This window comes from Arachis ipaensis, chromosome B07 (assembly GCF_000816755.2).
Source record: "Arachis ipaensis cultivar K30076 chromosome B07, Araip1.1, whole genome shotgun sequence".
Classification (NCBI taxonomy): Eukaryota; Viridiplantae; Streptophyta; class Magnoliopsida; order Fabales; family Fabaceae; genus Arachis; species Arachis ipaensis.
The window spans coordinates 35,179,054-35,197,684 of NC_029791.2; the positions used below are offsets into that span (position 1 = coordinate 35,179,054).

An 18,631-nucleotide genomic window follows, 5' to 3' on the forward strand; every position below is an offset into this window, starting at 1 on the left:
ACTACTCATACACTAATACCCCTCACTTGGCCAAAATAATCTCCTCCTCCATCTCCCTCTATTTCATTCTTCTTCTACTTTATCATTCTCTTTTGTTTATTTTTGCTCGAGGACGAGCAAAGCTTTTAAGTTTGGTGTTGGAAAAGTCTTATTTTTTGCTTTCTATTCCCACTTATGGCACCCAAGGTCGGATAACCCTCTAGAAAGAGGAAAGGAAAGGCCGTAGCTGCCACCTTCGAATCTTGGGAGATGGAGAGATTCATCACCAAAGTCCATCAAGACCACTTTTATGAAGTAGTGGCAAAGAAAAAGCTGATCCCCAAGGTCTCTTTTAGGCTCAAGAAGAATGAATATCCAGAGATCTGACATGAAATCTGGAGAAGAGGTTGGGAAGTTCTAACCAACCCTATCCCAGAAGTTAGAATCTTGATGGTGCAAGAGTTCTATGCTAATGCATGGGTCACGAAAAACCATGACATTAGTGTGAACCCACATCCTAAAAATTGGAGCACCATGGTCCGAGGGAAACTCTTGGATTTTAGTCCGGAAAGTGTGAGGTTGGCGTTCAAATTGCCATTGATGCAAAGAGACCCACATCCTTACACTAGAAGAGTCAATTTTGATCAGAGGCTAGACCAAGTCCTCTCAAACATCTGTGTGAAAGGAGCACAGTAGAGAAGGGATTCTCAAAGCAAGCCTATCCAACTAAGAAGACTTTACCTCAATCCCGTAGCTAGAGGATGGTTGGAATTCATCTAACGGTCTATCATCTCCCCTAGCAACCGGTCCGAAGTGACCATAGACCGAGCCATCATGATCCATTGCATCATGCTCGGAAATGAGGTGGAAGTACATGAGGTGATACCTCAAGAGCTGTACAAAGTGGCAGACAAGCCTTCTACCTAAGCAGGGTTAACTTTCCCTCATCTTATATGTCATCTATACAATTCAGCTGGAATTGTCATAGAAGGTGACATTCCAATTAAGGAGGACAAGCCCATCACTAAAAGAAGGACAGAGCATATTAGAGAGCCTACACATGCACCACAGCAAGAGCATGTAGAGCTGCCTCAACATGAGATCCCTGAGATGCCTCAAGGGATATATTTTTCTCTCTAAAGTTATTAGGACCAATGGCATACCTCTATGGGAGAATTAAGCTCTAACATGGATCAGCTGAAGATGGAGCACCAAGAGCATTCCACCATCCTCCATGAAATTAGAGAAGATCAAAGAGTTATGAGGGAAGAATAGTAGAGACAGGGGCGTGACATAGAAGAAATTAAGTGCTCTATTGGATTCTCTAAAGGGAGTGATAGCCGCCATCACTAAGGTGGTCTCATTCCATTACCTCCCTGCTTTTATGTTATTTTTCTGTTTTCCATTATGTCTTATTGTCTATCTCTTATTTTTAGTGCATGATCATCTTTATCTATGTCATAAAAGCTATGAATTATTCCATGCATCTCTCACCTTGCTTAAAAGAAAATTCTATTTGAAAAAGGATAGGGAGATACAAGAATTTCGAGTTATATAATAAGAATAGTCAATTATTTTGATGTGGTGGCATTACTTTTGTTTTCTGAATATATGAACGAACAGTGCATATTTGATGTTGAAGTTAAGAATGTTGGCTCTTGAAAGAATGATGAAAAAGGAAAAGTATTATTGGTAATCTAAAAAATCTAAAAAATTGATTCTTGAAGCAAGAAAAAGCAGCAAAAAGCAATAAAAAAAAGTATATTGCGAAAAAAAAAATTGCAATACAAAAAAAGAAAAAGCAATAAACAGTTCAAGGCTTTGAGCATCAATGGTTAGGAGGGCCTAAAAGAAACTAAATCTCGGAATAAACAGTTCAAATGAACTCCTCCCCCTAACTATATGCTTGTGGTGTAAAGGTGTCAAGTGAAAAGCTTGAGACGGAGCAGTTAAAGTCTTAATCCAAAGAAAAAAGAGTGTGCTTAAGAACTATGGACACCTCTATCTGGGGATTCTAGCAAAGCTGAATCACAATCCGAAAGAGTTCACCCAGTTAAGTGTCTGTGGCATTTATGTATCCGGTGGTAATACTGGAAAACAAAGTGCTTAGGGCCACGGCCAAGACTCTAAAGAATATGTATTCAAGAATAAAAAAGAACTAAACTAGGAGAGTCAATAATATCATCTGGATTCTAAGTTCCTAAAGATGCCAACACGTCTGAGCTTCAATGGATAGTGAGATGCCGAAACTATTCAAAAGCAAAAAGCTACTAAGTCCTGCTCATTTAATTGAAACTAAGCTGCATTGAAAACTCTGAAATTTATTTGTGTCTTACTCTTCTTTTTATCCTATTTTGTTTTTGTCACTTTGGACAAGCAACAGTTTAAGTTTGGTGTTCTGATAAGCGGATATTTTATATGCTTTTTGGCATCATTTTCATATAGTTTATGTTATATTTTGTTTAAGTTTTATTTTATTTTCATAGGTTTTAGTGCAAAATTCACATTTTTGCATTCCACTTTGAATTTTGGTGTTTTATGATGATTTCAGGTATTTTCTGACTGAAATCAGAGAGTTTTGACAAAGTCTGATTCAGAGACAAGGAAAGCGTAGCAGATGCTGTCAGGATCTGACCTCCGTGCACTCAAGCAAGCATTTCTGGAGCTAAAGAAGTCTAAATGGCGCACTCTCAATGGCTATGGAAAGCTAACACCCAGGGCTTTCCAGCAATATATAATAGTTCATACTTGTCTTTGGAAATGAAGGCCTAAAGCTGGCGTTCAACGCCAGCTACCTATCCCATTCCTAGCGTTGGACGCCCAAAAGGGAGCAGCTGGCATCCAACGCCCAAAAGGGAGCCCAAAGCCAGCATTCAACGCCCAAGAAGGGTACTAGCTCATGGATGTCACTCAAGTTCAGCCCAAACACTCACCAAGTGGGCCCCAGAAGTAGAATTTTACATTATCAACCTTAGTTTATCTTATTTCTATAATCCTTAGTCATTAGTTTAGTATTTAAAGGAGAAGACCACCCTTGTTTAAGGGAGGACCTCATACATTATGCTATATCTTCGAATTGTATTGTTTTCATTGTACAGTGTGAGCCACTAAACCTCCTAGGTTAAGGTTAAGAGCTTTGCTAATTTTCATGGATTAATAAAAGTACTACTGTTCTATTTCAACTCGTGTGTGACTCTATTCTAAGATGTATCTTTGTTCTTCAGCCTTATGAATGAGATGATCCGTAACAATCATCCTCATTTTACATGGGTTCGGTGTGAGTCCTTGGCCAAAGATCACTGAACCACAAGCTTGATTATACATTTCTTAGACGGCTAATCCATGACTTCGTTGGGGACTTCTCGAAACATCAGTTTAGCTGAGGTATGGGGAGATTAGAGTCTTTATGGTAGAGGCTAGAACCAAGGCGCAGCATTCTCTGATCCGAAAGATTCGACTTTGTCCGTGGCGTTTTGAGTAGGATCATCAAGGGGATGAACTGCAAGAGCTTCACCCTCATTCAGATTGGGCGCACACTAAACCTGGCGTTCGGCTTGAGGGAGGAAGATTGGTGGCCACTGACCTGGCGTTGATCACTTATAGCCTACCATGGAAGGAATCATTCACATTTGGAGAAGACAGTAAGAAAGGTTGATCCAGAAGAATGAAGCATCTCCGAAGCCTCAACCATCTTTTTATCATTAAATTCACAATTACTGAGTAAATTTATCTTTATTTTGTCTCTATGCATTTTTCAAGAACAAACATCTTTTATATCTGCCTGATTAAGATTTACAAGATAGCCATTGCTTGATTCAAGCCGACAATCTCCGTGGGATCGACCCTCACTCACCTGAGGAATTACTTGGACGACCCAATGCACTTTCTGATTTAGTTGTGCGAGTTGTAATTTTTGCGCACCATAAGTGATCAGAATAGCTACTCTAATTTGGGTGTATTTTATTTACGTAGATGCTGTAAACTAACATTTCTACTATTTCAGGGCATTGTCAAGATGGTAGAAACAAAAAAGAAATTGAAATAAATGAAAGAAAAAAACAAAAAAACAAAAAAAATAGGCAAGTTCATCATCTGAGAGTGATCCATCAGAGACTGAAGTTGATTTTTTCTCTGAGTCTGAGTCTGAAGAAGACTCAGAGGAACCTAGAAGGAAACAACCTAAAAGGACAACTAAAAAGTAATTAATATTTTTGGGTGTATTTTGTGAATTTTAGGGTGTTTTTTCCTAATGATTGTTTACTTTCCAGAATGGAATCCAGAAAGAGGAAGCAAATTTTAGAGAATTCTAGTTCAGTTCAGAAAGCAAAAGTGAATCCAATGATGAGTAAGATTCTGAAATTATCATTACTTTCTTTTCTATTTCTATCAAAATTTAATGTATTAATAGAATGTTTCTCATTTAACTTCAGGAGTGAAGAATCGTTGCCAATTAAAAAACAAAAATCAAAGAAAAAAATTCAGACTCCCCCCAGAACGTATGCGCTGCTTTCAAGAGTATTTCATCATCAATATTGTTGTATTTGTTTGATTCATATTTTTTTATTTTCAGGACGCAATCCAAAAAAAGAAAGCACATAATTGAGGATTCGTCTTCTAAAGAAGAAATTCATTCCTATGATGTGTAAGATACTTTCTAAAGCTATCTTAGCCTTTATAATCAAAACTATATTTTGTTAACATGTACTTTTGAATGTACTGTTAGAACTGAAATAATAGAAGAATTTTTAAGACAATCAAAAAAGAAGAAAACAAATGAAGAGGCTGTTGAACAGGGGTATGTTGAATTTGGGTGTATATTACCATTTTTAAGGTGTTTTGGTTGCTGATTATCATTCTTGCTTTCCCAGGATGAGAAAAGCTGGGGTCCCATCAACAGAAGGCCATTATGATTCATCAGAAATGTAAGATCCTTTATTTGATAGAATTTTGATATCCTGATTTAACTAAATATTATTTTTATTGAATGATATTTATTCTATACTTAGAATGCCGGAGGTGAATTTAGCAAACGAGATTGATCCTTTGTTTCAAGGACAATTGGATCAAAGCAATGTAAACAAACCTTCGGATAGCATGTAATTTCTTTTTCTTATACCATTTTCTAAATTCTTTTTTTACCATATTCTTTAAATTCTGTATATATTTTTTTAGAACAAAGAGCCGTTTAATGTTTTATTTAAGAAAAAAAGGTAGAAAAAAAATAAAAATCTGCAACTACGTAAGTTCTCAAAAAAACATAGCCTTTCCGGGTGTATTTGGTTATTATTTGGGTGTATTGTTTTCTTATTTGGGTAGATTTCAGGTTGAGTCGGGAAGAAGAATCGGTTAGTGACCCAGCTCAACAACAGATGGTCGTTTTTTAATCGCCCTCTGAACCACTTAACATATAAGTTTTACAACTCAATTTCAACCTTGTAATCATCTATTTTAAAGGGCTTTCTTAACTTTTTATTTTTGTCTTGTTTAGAGTTCCAATTCTACTATGCCTGCCTTCATCTCAGACAACAGCAGCAAGTCCTGTGCCACCATTTGAACCATTCCCCCCGAACAGAGAGGTGAGGAATAATATTCGGGTGTATTTAGTTATTGTTTGGGTGTATTGTTTTCTTATTTGGGTGTATGTCTTGAAAATTGAGCTATAATTGATTTTTTTATAATTTGATTCATTTTCTCTAACCCTACAGCACTTTACAACCCCAGAAAGTTGATGAAAGCACACCGACGGTGCCACTAGCTCCATCTAAAAGGTAAGTTCAGCACAATATAACTTGATTTTTGATATCATTCATCTATTCTTATTCTTATAGTACGATATATGTCAACACGCAGTGATCCAGGGCCTGAAGCCACTGCTGCTACACCATTGATGATGGCCCGGACAGCATTCTACGTACTTAAAGAATTTTCATTGCCATCATTCAGCCTTGACTTCACTGATTTATGCCAAGAAGAAACATAGACCCAAGAAGGGCAAGGGCAACCAAAACATAACATGGGAAAAAGTCTGGAAACTCCAATACTAATAGAAGAATTAGATGAGCTGGTGGAAAAAATTACAAAGAGTGGAGTAAAGACAGCACTGGATTTTGCAGAGGGTAAAAGCCCCCCAATTGAAAAGCAGACTATGGGCCAGAGTTTTGAAAAGTTTGAAACTCCTGCATGGAGCAATTTAATGTCTGCCGAAATGAAAGAAAAATGCTAACTCTGGTCCACACATATAAGGACATACGGGGATGGAAGTACTTATGAGTATGATCCAGTTTGCACACTCAATTTCCAACAACCATTGGTGTTATCAAGAGTCCACTTTGCATCTCTGAAAGATACTTCATATATCAAAGCTGACGTAAGAATAAGATTAATGATTATATTATGACATGTGACTGCAATATTGATTGATGTAATTAATTTGGGTATTTGGTTTTTCTAGATTGTCACTACTATGTGCCTGATCATGAACCAAGAAAATATTAAAAGATTTCAGGAAGAAATTTACTGTCTCCCGCCTAATATTGTGGTAAGGTGTAATGTAATCAAATTTGGGTGTATTTGTGCAATCTTTTGGGTGTATTACAAGATTTCTTTTGGTGTTTCACAAATGCTGTAGAACATGGCCATTGAAAATCACGCAGGTGGGGAGTTTTTACAGCCGAAATCTAAAAAGTCATTTATGATTGAAGACTACCCAATGTTTATACCCTTTTTGGACCTCAAAAAATTAGCACTACATCCATATGTAAGTTTTAGATTCTAAAACTTCTTATCACAATTCTTTGGTTATGTGTGAATTAAACTAAAACACTGTTCAATGTGGAAATACTTTAGATTTTTGCACCTGTTTGCTATTCAGAGCATTGGTGGATATGGGTGGCTGATGTAAGAAAGAAAAAATTTATATACTTGATCCGTATCACAAGGAGTGTCCCTCCAAACCCAGAATGAAGCTAAATAAATTTGTTGTAAGTTGATTATGTTTTTTGTGGTTTAAAATTTGGGTGTATTTCCATTCAAAGTAAGGTGTATAGTGTGATCCTTTGGGTGTATTCATTTACTAGATTTATTCTTTCTTATATTTTGCTTTGGTTTTTTGTTTTTAGGGGTATCTGATTTTGAGAATAAGAGTATATGCCGGGGGAGCACCTCTCAAGAAAAAAGATCATAAAATTGAACCTCCATACATTGACATTTCAGGCCAACAAACACCGTATAAATCTTTCACTCTGAAAATTGTGTTTTCTCTTGCTGTCCTATTTTAATTTGCTAAATTATTTTTGGTTTTCAGCTATGAATTTTCTGTTTATGTAATGAAATGGCTTGAAATAATCCAGCCTGAAAATGTTAAAAAGGGGAAGTATGAGTGGGACAATTGGACTCGGGTAATTATATTTAAAACTATATAACTCTCTATTACTTTTCTAAATTAACAGAATTGATTAAAAGAATATTATTTTAAACTGTAGGTGGAGGTGGACCACTTTAGAGTTGAATTTGCTTCCTAGATTCTTTTTCATGAGATGAATCGTGACAAAGATACAACGATCAAAGCCGGGGGAGTGAAGCAATGAGATTGTCCAAGCCATCTGCAGTGTTGTTGAGTCTATATTGTCAAGTAGATTCATATGATATTGACAGTGACATTAATGATTAATTTCAGTGTGATCTAGTATTGAAATAGTTTGAACACCTGTTGTACATTTTGTGAATATTTAATGCAGTTGTATTATAAATTTTTTTACATAAATAAACTGTTTGTGCTGTATTCAAAAGCTGTAAATTACAGGTTCAAATAAAATGAAGGAAAACAACACCAAACCTACTAATACGCCCAAATACTTTAATAAAACACCCAAATATAAAAAGTATACACCCAAAATGAGTCCTCACCTATTTCAATTGAAAACAAACACAGGTATCGGAATTCAGAAATTTGAATGGTTAACCTCTTGAGGATTTGATCGTATATGGATAGTAAATTTAAAACAAACAAATATAAACAAAACACTAATTTCTAACATAAATAACAGCATTAGAAAAATATAAAAAAAGGAAAATTTCAAACACAAGAGAATGTAGAAATACCCCCCGAAAAACTGAGCGTTACACCCAAAAATGTGTCACTATACACCCAAAAACCTATTCTCTACTGCTGGATCCCTGAACTGATAATTCATAACGTGTTCGTGATATTGGCTGGAATTTCATTGCACCACTGATGCAGAATCAAAAAGTTTTAACTGGAAAACATAAACTCACATATTAGCAAAACTATTAACAACAAAATTAAACTCAATTACCACCTCTTTAAAGAACATCATTTTTACCTCACTTGGAGCTTTCGTTTTCTTCTTCTTTGAAGCATTTGCAATCTGTTTGTCCAACTTTGAACCTATCTTATTTTTTGGGCATCCTCTTGTTCAAACCCTTGGAGGGCTTTGAAGCTCATTAACGGATTCCAAGTTAGCGTCTTCGTGAGATAACGAAGATGACCCCTTCCTTTTTGCTTTCAATTCTTCCATCTCAACCACGACATTATCGTAGGCGCGGTGCAGAATGGCGGTGAGCTCCTCAGATTCTGATGCAAATTCGCATATATTTTGTGAATGAAACACCAATTCGTCAAACCTCTTGCTTTTTGGCTCCAACAGTGGCTCGTCGTGACTGCTCTTGATGTGAGTGTGTCTCCTCTTTACATTCTTGCTCCAACGTTCCAATATATATCTTGGTGACACTTGGGTTACTCATTCAAAGCTTAACATACTTAGGGCGTGACGGCACAATATCCTTCTTGACTCAAATAATAAGCACTGGAATTTCACTTGGGCTGCTACTGAATCGTAAGTAACAACAAACTTGTTTAATGTTGAGTCGGAAACTTGTTCTCCAACTTCGTATACTAAATAGCCTAAAGCGAAGTTAATCAATCTTGTGATGCAATTTCTCTTTCCTCTGAATTATGCTTGGACTTCCCTGAACTTTTAGTGAGTGTACACATATTGAAACTGAGCTTCTATGGAGGATTTTGTTGCACACGGTATGACGGTGTGAAAATCTGTAGCATCCGATTCTCTCTCTCTTTGCTCCCTGCTTTCGAGACAATTATCGTATTGTTTGGTGAATTGGATAAGTGAGCTGTTTCGAGTAATGAACTTGCTAAAAAATGAATGCATGCTCTCACTTCTTTATGTGCTTCTCATCCCTGCCCAGAAATGGTGATCTGGGTAAATTGGAACCCATATATGACAGTCTTCGTAAAGGTCTGAAAAAAACACCCAAATCAGCCTATAATACACCCAAAAACATGCAATTTATACCTCTGCTACAGATTTAAAACACATTACCTGAAAGCCACTTGTTGTCCACAAGACCAAACTTCAGCAGAAAATCATTCCAATTCCTATAAAATGATTCTTTGGTATGAGAGTTCCAAACAACAAGGTTCATTTCTTGTTCGATTTCTAGGTGTCCCTTGTAGCCATTTAATTTGCCTAGAATCTTCTTATTGATGTTCCAAATACACCAATGGTGAATTGTTGTGGGCATACAAGCCTCGATAGCCATTTTCATCGATGCGAATTGATCGGTGAGAATCCCTTTCGGAGGATTTTGTCCCATGCAACAAAGCCAACGATTAAATAACCATTTGAATTATTCAATATCTTCATTTTTCATCAAAGCGCATCCAAGAAGTGTTGACTGACTGTGGTGATTCACCCCGACAAAACAACCACAAACCAGATTATACCTGAAATAAATTACGACAAAAACAGAATAAGAATCATTAAATACACCCAAATATTGATCTTATACACCTAAAAACCTCCAATATACACCTCTGCAGCAGATTCACAAAACAACATTAATTGAGCATTATAAACTAAAACAGCATGTTACCTGTTTGTATTGTAGGTGGTGTCAAATGAAATAACATCTCCAAAATACTGATAGGCAGCTCTGCTCCTTGCGTCCGTCCAAAAAGCAAGCTTAATCGACTGATTGTCCTTGAGTTTGAGCTCGAAAAAGAAATTCTGATTCTTCTTTTTCATTCTTAATAAGTATTTCCCAAATTCTTTTGCATCCTCTTATTCCGAAACATTCCGCACTTCTCTAGTGATGTAATTTCTCGCGTCTTTTTCGATAAAATTTAACTCGCGGTGACCCTCGGCTGCTGCAACAAATTATTGGTAAGTTTTGCTAGGTCTGATACCGGCTTCTTTGTTATTCTCTATTGTACGATGCACGGATATGCTTAGTTCCCCGTGCTGTTTGAGCATCTGTGCTTGATCTGGACAGCAGGGATATGAATGATGTAACACAACCTTCGAAATAATCCAAACACCAACATCCTTCAATATGTGTATATAAATTCTCGCAAGACAATTTAAACCAGCAGAGGGATTTGTCTTCTCGGTCGGAGATATTTTTTATTTCCATTTTCCCTCTCTGCTACATGTAATCAATTTATTTTTAATTTCGTTTCCCTTCTTATTTGTGCTCCGAACTCTTGTAGAAAAACCTGCAACCTTCGAATAATCTTTGTAGAATTTTGCAGCATCTTTAAGGGTGTTAAAAGTCATCCCAACCTTGGGGACAAACTAGCCATCAACACCACAGAAGGTCTGCAAAATACACTAAAAAATAAACCATATTAAAACAAGCATAAACTATAGAATACAAATACAACTATAAAACCATCATCAAAAATAAGAAAAACCAGATTCATGAATCCTAACTAAATAGAAACTAAAATAATTCAGCTAAAATAATAAGACAATTCACCCTCCATCAGATGAAAAGTCATAAATTGTAAATACACCCAAACTTTCCTGAAATACACCCAAATATTCCTGATCTAAACACGAATGTCTGATATAAAATGGGTAAAATTATTTTAATTCTAATGAGAACTAGTACATTAGATTCAACTCAAACAAGGAAGAATAAACAGCAAATATTACAGGCAAGGTTTACGCATTATTTCAACTACACAATCAAAAACTACTAGCTGGATTCTATAAGAACCACGGATTAATTAACCGATTAATTAACGTAAAATAATAATAATTTAATTTCTCGGAATAGGTTCAAAATTTTAGAATATTAATTAGGAAATATAAATATGATATTTAGACTCAGTAGATTTTTCTGAGTTGGAAAATGTAATTTTCTTCGGAAAATTGCCTAAAAACGCGTACTGGTAAATTTACTGGAAGTATCGGCTTAAATCTATCCGGTACTGTGTGAGAATAATAAAAACTATAGAAAAACTTAGAAAAATAATTAAAGTTGAAAATCGGACACTAATTCTAAAGGTTTGGCCCAAAATTGGACCAAACAGGCAAAAAATGCTAACGGGTTAGACTGGGCCCAAGTTGGCCCAAGCCCAACATATATATAAGCTTAAATGAAGGCCATTCAGCTCATAACACACACTAAAGCACAAGTGTGCAGCTGCATGAGTTGAGAGTGAAAGGGGAGAGCAAGTTACTATTCACATACAACTTCCGGCGCCATATCTCGAGCTACGGTGCTCCCATTTGCGTGCCGTCAGCAGCTACACAAAGTTCTCGCTGAGCCCATTACTCTCATCTAACTTTTTTAGGTAAGATTTTGAAGATCCTCTCTATTCAGTAGCCCTAAGAAATTCGAAAATGTGAGTTTTAGTTTTGAGTGAATTTTTGTGTTTTAATTGTTTAGGTGGTGTCTAAGGTTGGGCTATTGGTGGTTTGTGCCCCAAACACCATCAGAAAAAGGTAAGGAAACTCTTTGCCTTTGTGAATTTGTGTATTTAGAAACCCTAGGTATTGATTTATGGTGATTTGTATGGTTTTAGTTAAGTTCTTGCACTTGTTGGAGTTAATATGGAGCATTGTTTCTTGAATTGGTGACTTGTTGGTGAGTTGAAGCTTGCTTAGACTCAAATTGGTGTTTTGTGCATATTGGAAATCGGCAAAGTATGGTTTCAATTTTTTCTATGTAATATGTAATATCTCTAGACACTTAGTCTAGTGACCCATAGGATAGGTTTGGATTGAATTGATTGTTGGATTTGAGAATGCATGATGGTGTTGTTAAATTGATAATGTGCAATGATGTTAATACTTGTGATGGTTTTGATGTGTTGAGATGAAAATTATGATGAGGTATGATAAATGAAACTTATGAGTAATGGGATTTGGTGCAAGTTGTTAATATTGATTATTGAGATGTAAATTATGGAATTGTTAGGTTATAAAGGTGGAATTGATTGATAGAGGTATTGAATTGGTCGAAATGTGATGGAAGGGTAAAGTATAATATTTAGTAGTGTTTTAAGGTAAGATAGACTAGGCTTTGATTTAGTTTGGTTGTAAATTTTGAAGTTTTGAGCACTCAATGAATTTTGATAAAAATGGATTTTTAGTGAACTTTGACGGATCATATCTTGCGCTACAGTTTTGAAATTGAACAATTTTTATATCAAATTAAAGATAATTCAAAAAGCTTTAAAACGATATAGACTTTGGAGGAAACTGAATTTTGTAGAAAAAGATATGATCATTGAAATTTTGTGTCAGAAATCTAAATTCTATGATGTTGCAGAATTTGTGATTTCTGGTTTGTGTGCGCATGCACACTGCGGTGCGTGTGCTCTGATTAGTGGAAAATATTAACTTGTGCGTACGCACAGCCTTGTGCGCATGCACACCCTGTGTGTTTTTGAAAAATGTGCGCACGCACACACGGGGATATGGCTACTGTTAGGAGCGCTAGCACACTCTGTGCGTACACACAACCAATGAAGTTTTGCAAGCTGTGCGCACACACAACCTCGTGCGCACGCACACACTGGGAATGGCAGTCTATTCAGGGTGATCGCACGCATCTGTGCGTGTGTTTAAAAATGAAAATTTTTACTTTCTGTGCATACGCACACTTTTATGTGTACGTACACGTCTTGAAAATCCTTTTGTGTGTGCGTACGCACACTACCCTGTTTTTTAATAAAAACCTTATTTTTAACCGTTTCAACTTCCCGACAAGCTTGTAAACTTCTGTGACACTTACATAAAACTCTTTAGCTTGTTCTTAGGTGTCAAAACATATAGAAGGCTCTAGGTGAAATTAATTAGGTATTTTATTGCAAAAATATTTAGAAAATGGAGGCTTAGGTTTTTAGAGTAATGAGGACGGATTTGGTTGAGTGAGAAGGCAGAGTATTGTATTGGTGATTACTGATAATGAAGTGTGAAAGTGGTGAACTACTGAGTACTGAATAAAATGATTTTTGAAACCACTGGTGTAACATTTTCTAAAACTGAGATTGTTGAATGCTATGCGCCTGGCAGGGATGGCGGTTGGATCTCGCCTGTCGAGGTCGCGGCGGTGGCGTAAGGGCAGTGGTTAGTCCCGCTTACGTTGAGATGTGAGGTCCGTGGCAAGAGTATCCCGCTCGCATCTCTTCGGATCACTAGAGTGTGCAGGTACTATATCCTGGACCGTGTTCCGGGCACGATATCTCGGAGATTCCCATTATGATACCGAAGGGCAACGTCTCCATAGAGATGTCTCGGATTGGCAGTTGAACCAACAATGTGATATCACAGCCAATAGGGCAGACATTCATCATGTGCATTTTCTATGTAGTTGCTTGCTTTGTCTACTTACATACTATGCCTACTTGTATAACATGCCTAATTGCTTCTTGATTTACTTGCTATACTTGATTATTTCTTGTGTATTACTTAAATGTAATTATTTGTGCTTTCTACTGGGATTGATGAGGCTCGGTAGGCGGTGGCGATGGGATCGCCTGGCAGTTAGGCTAGTGAAGGCTGTGGGACAGCGGTGATCTGATAGTTAGAAATCCCATAAGATAGTTTACCCTATTTTATAAATGTTAAGTTTTAAAGTTATAGTTTTAATTTTAGTTATGCTTTAAGCTTGAATCTTGTGTTGATATGAAGCTCTAGGATTGCCTCTGGCATCCCGGGGTCTTATATCTTACATTACTGGGTACTGTTACCATACTGAGAACCTCCGGTTCTCATTCCATACTTCGTTGTTGTTTTTCAGATGCAGGTCGCAACCCACCTCGGTGAGTTTCTTGATGGTGACAGAGCGAAGGACCTTTATCCTATTTTGAAGTCCTTTGCTTTATTTTTATTAGTACTCTCACTTTTGTATTTACTTTTGCCTTAGAGGCTTACTTTGAGAGTGATATTTTGTATAAGCTGTTTTACTTTCAAAACTCTGTTTGTTTGTATATAACTAGCCGGCTTAAACTCCGCGGGTGGCGGCTAGATCCTTATGACTATTATATTCTCTTATATACTTTTATCTTGTTATCTGGTATCTATATCTTGTGCCTTAAGTTTGTAGCTTCGTGTGAATATTTTGTGCTTTTGTATCTTAGTTTTTGAGCTTATTTCTTCATCGGGCTTCTAGAATTGTTATTCCTTCTATATATATTTATGTATAAGCCTTAGAATTGTCGTGACTTCTGATTAACCTTTGCTTTATGGCATGAGGTAAGACTTAGGGTAATTAAGGAGTTACAGATTCAAATTCAAATTCAATTACTAACTAAAACTAAATCACACCTCAGGAACTTTATTGGATTCAATTTCGAAATCTACTTCGCTCTGGTTCAGCTGACAATCTAAAGTTGAATCATCCATTATCTTCAAAAATGATTTCAGAGCTTGATGTAAAAAAATAATGGAAATCGAGAATAACAAAGAGAACAGAGAGAGAAAAGCACATAAATCAAGGAATTAATCTGAAGGAGAATGCAAAGAGAAACTCACGAAAGAGATTGAATAGAGAACACTACTAAAAATGGGGCTTTTTCGGACGAATTTTGAGACGAAATTAAAATAAATTTCGAACAAATTAGAGACAAATTTTTTTTTCAAACAAAATTGGGACGAATTTTTTTTGTCCCAAAAAGCCTTGTTGCTAATTTACATTTTGTCTGAAATTTTGTCCAAAATTTTTTTCAGACGATTTTGTGACAAATTTCGAATAGGCATTTATCTGCTAGATTTCTAACTATTATGATGTATTTTAGACGAATTTTAGACAGATTAGCCAACATAAAGACAACGTATTTCAAACAAATTTCAAACAAAAAATATACTTTATTTCAGACAAATTTCTAATGAATTTAGTAAATTATAACAAATTTTTTTCGAACAAATTTTAGACAAATCAAATATTTCTTTTCAATTAAATTTCAGACAAATTTAATTTACATGAATTTACGTATTTGAAACAAATTTCATACAAAACAAAAAATTATTTTCGCACAAATTTTCTACAAATTTAATATAATATTTCAAATAATTTTCATACAAAATAATTTGCTATTTAATATATAAATATTTTATAAAATAAATTGTATTCGATTTGCTTTCTATATTAAGACCATCATAATCATTTTTTCATATTACATCATCGAAATTATAAACACATAATCAAGTCATGAAAAAGCCAATTACCATAAAAAGATTAAAAAATATTTATTATTAAAATACTTGTAAATAAATGTAATCAAACTAAAATAAAAAAATAATTAAACTAAAACAAATAAAAAAAAGTCTTTAAAAAGGTCAAATATCATGAATAAAATAAAATGTACTAACTAATACACCTAAAAATTCCTTAATCTAAATCAGAAAAAATATATACTTCAAACATCAATCACTCATGTTATCATCCTCATCATCACTAGAGCATGTCCCAAGCTCATCATCCACAAGGACAGACATGGTTGAAGGAAGTGGGAGATTCAACTTTTTATACAAAGCATGAAGTGTCTTTTCAGTAGAACCAATTCTTTTCTGTTGAGCTTTTAGTTGACGTCCTTGATCCTTTAACTTATGCTCAGCATCATTCAACTTAACATTTTGCTCTTCATTGATCATTTCTTGCTCCTTTGCCTTTTTTTTCACATGTGAAGTTCTTGCTCAATATTTAGATTGTCTTTGGATGTCTCTGAGCAATTTCTGGAATCCAACTTTGAATAGAGATCTAAACCAAAAGAACCTAAACCAAAAGCAGCTTTCTTTTTCTCCTTTGTCACAACTTCATTCAAAATAGTGTAATCATCTGGTATATCTAGGCCTTCCTTAGATGCCTCAACATCTCCCTCATTATCCAAGGATAAAGCTACTTGAGAAAGTTCTATCTTTCGCTTTTTAAATTCGCCCTACAAAACCAATTAATTTTAATCACAACTAAATATGCCATGAACAAATACTAACATATAGTGAAAATTATTTTTGAAAACAATAAAAGAAGAAGAACAAACTAGCATCACATACAATGACTTTCTCAGAAGTGTAAGTACAAATTGCATAATTCTTTTTCTCTGTTATTATTAAGACATGAAGTGTGTTTGGGAGTTATGAGGAAAAGAGAGGTAGGTTAAGGGTAAGATGAATTATACTAGGATTAACATGGCACTTGTTTGGGAGTTTAAAATAGACTGATGTTGGGTTATGAAATCTCCACTTTGAGTGAACTCTAAAAGTAATTAAATGGAAATTGTCGGGGGAAGTATAAGCCTTCTTCCCTCTCTTCTCTTAAATCTTACTTACAAGCATACACACCCTAAGGAATGTCTTGTCTGAAGCAGAAAGGCCACTGATTGAATTTTTAAAAAGAGGACTGAAAGATAAGCAAAAAATATGAGAATAGATTGAATGAATTAGATGAGTGAATTATAAGTAACAAATTTTAAGAGCAAATCAATATAATTATATTCACAAATAAATAGATTGAATGAATCATTGAAAATTGTATTTTTGAAGGACTTTGAACCTAGGTAAGAAAAACAAGTGCACTGTTTTTGTTAGCTTGTATTGTTAAACATGAAAAAATTCTTAAGTTCTGAACTCCTCAAATTTTTGGAGAAAAGCCAACCAAATTCAAATAATTTATTATGTGATCAGTTTTAGAACATAATATTAGAATTGGCAAAAATGGTTAGTATTTCTTTCTTTCTTTCTTTCTATAATCATGTTGATTAATTCAAAATGTTAGGGACATAATACAAGCACAAATCAAAGAAGGATTTAGAACAGTGACACAGATTGAAACTATTAGCCATGTTTGTCAAAGACATGTGAATTTTAAGTTAAAAGTTCTTATGAAAAATTTGTAGCAGCATCAGAACTTGTTCAGCAGATTGGCCAATAAAAGCCTTAATAATAAATACATAACATTTCTTAAACCTCAAACTAAATCTAGTAATCTACTATTAAATATTAATAGAAAAACAAATTCCATCATATTAATAAGTTTAAGACTCACTATTAGTCAAAAGGGAGAATAATAATATTTTGCTGGGAATAAATTTGTTACTTATAATTCACTCATCTAAATTGAGATTTGCTCTTTACTAGTGAAACCTCATGGGTCTTATGTTATTGAGATTCGGTGATGAGTGATGACACCGGAAAATACGAGGGGTTTTAAGCCATTATTCTTAGATTTCTACTACAGCAAATTTCAGGAAATTTATTAGTGTTTAAGCCATTTAATCTTTAAATAGCTACAACATATAAATCGAATACAAAGCATCACATAGGCATTCAATCAAACATGTGGTGTGCAATTCAGAAATTTAGCATAATCAAGCAATTTTCAGCAGCATTTAACTCATAAAAGCCATAATCCAACATTTACAAGTTAACAAAGATCTAATAAACTAATCCTAACCTATCTTAACCACTTAAATCCATTAACAACATGAAAATTCTAACTAACTAACTAATTAAAGAAAATAGACTGGAAAGCAGAGCAAAGAGAGAACTTGAGGTGATGACTAGGGTTCTTGAAGCAAAGACAGAGAAAAAGAACAAAGCTGAGTAACAAATACTGTTCACAAAAATTAGAACCTTGCAGAGGACGCACAAAGAGAAGAGGAGGCACGAACAATCTAGCAAAGGGGCAGTGTCTGAGGCTGGCAGGGGCGCGGGTTCTGAGGCCGACGGAGGCGAACACATGCAGGAGGCAGAGCGGTTGTTCAGAAGTGAAGGCTGGTACCTGGGATTGCGATTGACGATGGTGGAGGTGGTTTAAGGTGCGAGATTGGAGGCTGGAGTGGTGGATGTCTGAGACCAGAGACAGGAGGCAGAGCAAGAGCGGCCAACCACTAGCGGCAACGCACAGACAGAGGCAGAGCACGCAGAAGGAGCGCGAAGCACAAGCGGCAACCACAGACCGAAGGCAGAGAACGCAGAAGGAGGGAGAAGGAGATGAAGAACTGACCACGAAACGGTGAAACTAAAAGACAATTCTGATAGAAGGTTTGGTTTTTGGCAAGTTAACCTAGGTATGTTGCTGTGATACAAGGGAGAAGGCACTCAAAAACTAAAATTTCCTGAACCTAAAAGGCGGTTTTGATAAAATTTTTATTTTTGGCGCAAAGTAAATAATAAGTGGCATTGAAATAACTATGTATAGCAAATTTTTTAAAATTAAAATTATATCTAATTTTTAATATCAAATTAAAAAGGATAAAATTACAACAAAAATATATTCAATAAGTTATAGAATAGAATATTGATATTTAAAAGATAGATATTTTAAAAAAATTATATTTAATAATAATTTTAAAATATTTAAATTTTGAATTATTATAATG

At 35.2% G+C, this 18,631-nt stretch overlaps 2 protein-coding genes across 2 annotated transcripts in view; one reads left to right on the forward strand and one right to left on the reverse strand.

Moving 5' to 3' along the window:
• LOC110264562 (protein FAR1-RELATED SEQUENCE 8-like) lies at nucleotides 9,635-10,058 on the reverse strand. The gene is made up of 2 exons (XM_021106696.1): nucleotides 9,892-10,058; nucleotides 9,635-9,742 (listed from the first exon to the last, which is right to left on the reverse strand). Exons 1-2 carry the CDS (start codon nucleotides 10,041-10,043, stop codon nucleotides 9,646-9,648), a joined length of 249 nt encoding a protein of 82 aa, XP_020962355.1. The 5' UTR covers nucleotides 10,044-10,058; the 3' UTR covers nucleotides 9,635-9,645.
• The window catches only part of LOC110265030, a 4,300-nt gene continuing 3,763 nt past the window's right edge, over nucleotides 18,095-18,631 (forward strand). The window contains exon 1 of the mRNA XM_021107770.1: nucleotides 18,095-18,264. Coding sequence (XP_020963429.1) covers nucleotides 18,095-18,264 — 170 coding nt within the window. The remainder of the gene's footprint in view (nucleotides 18,265-18,631) is intronic.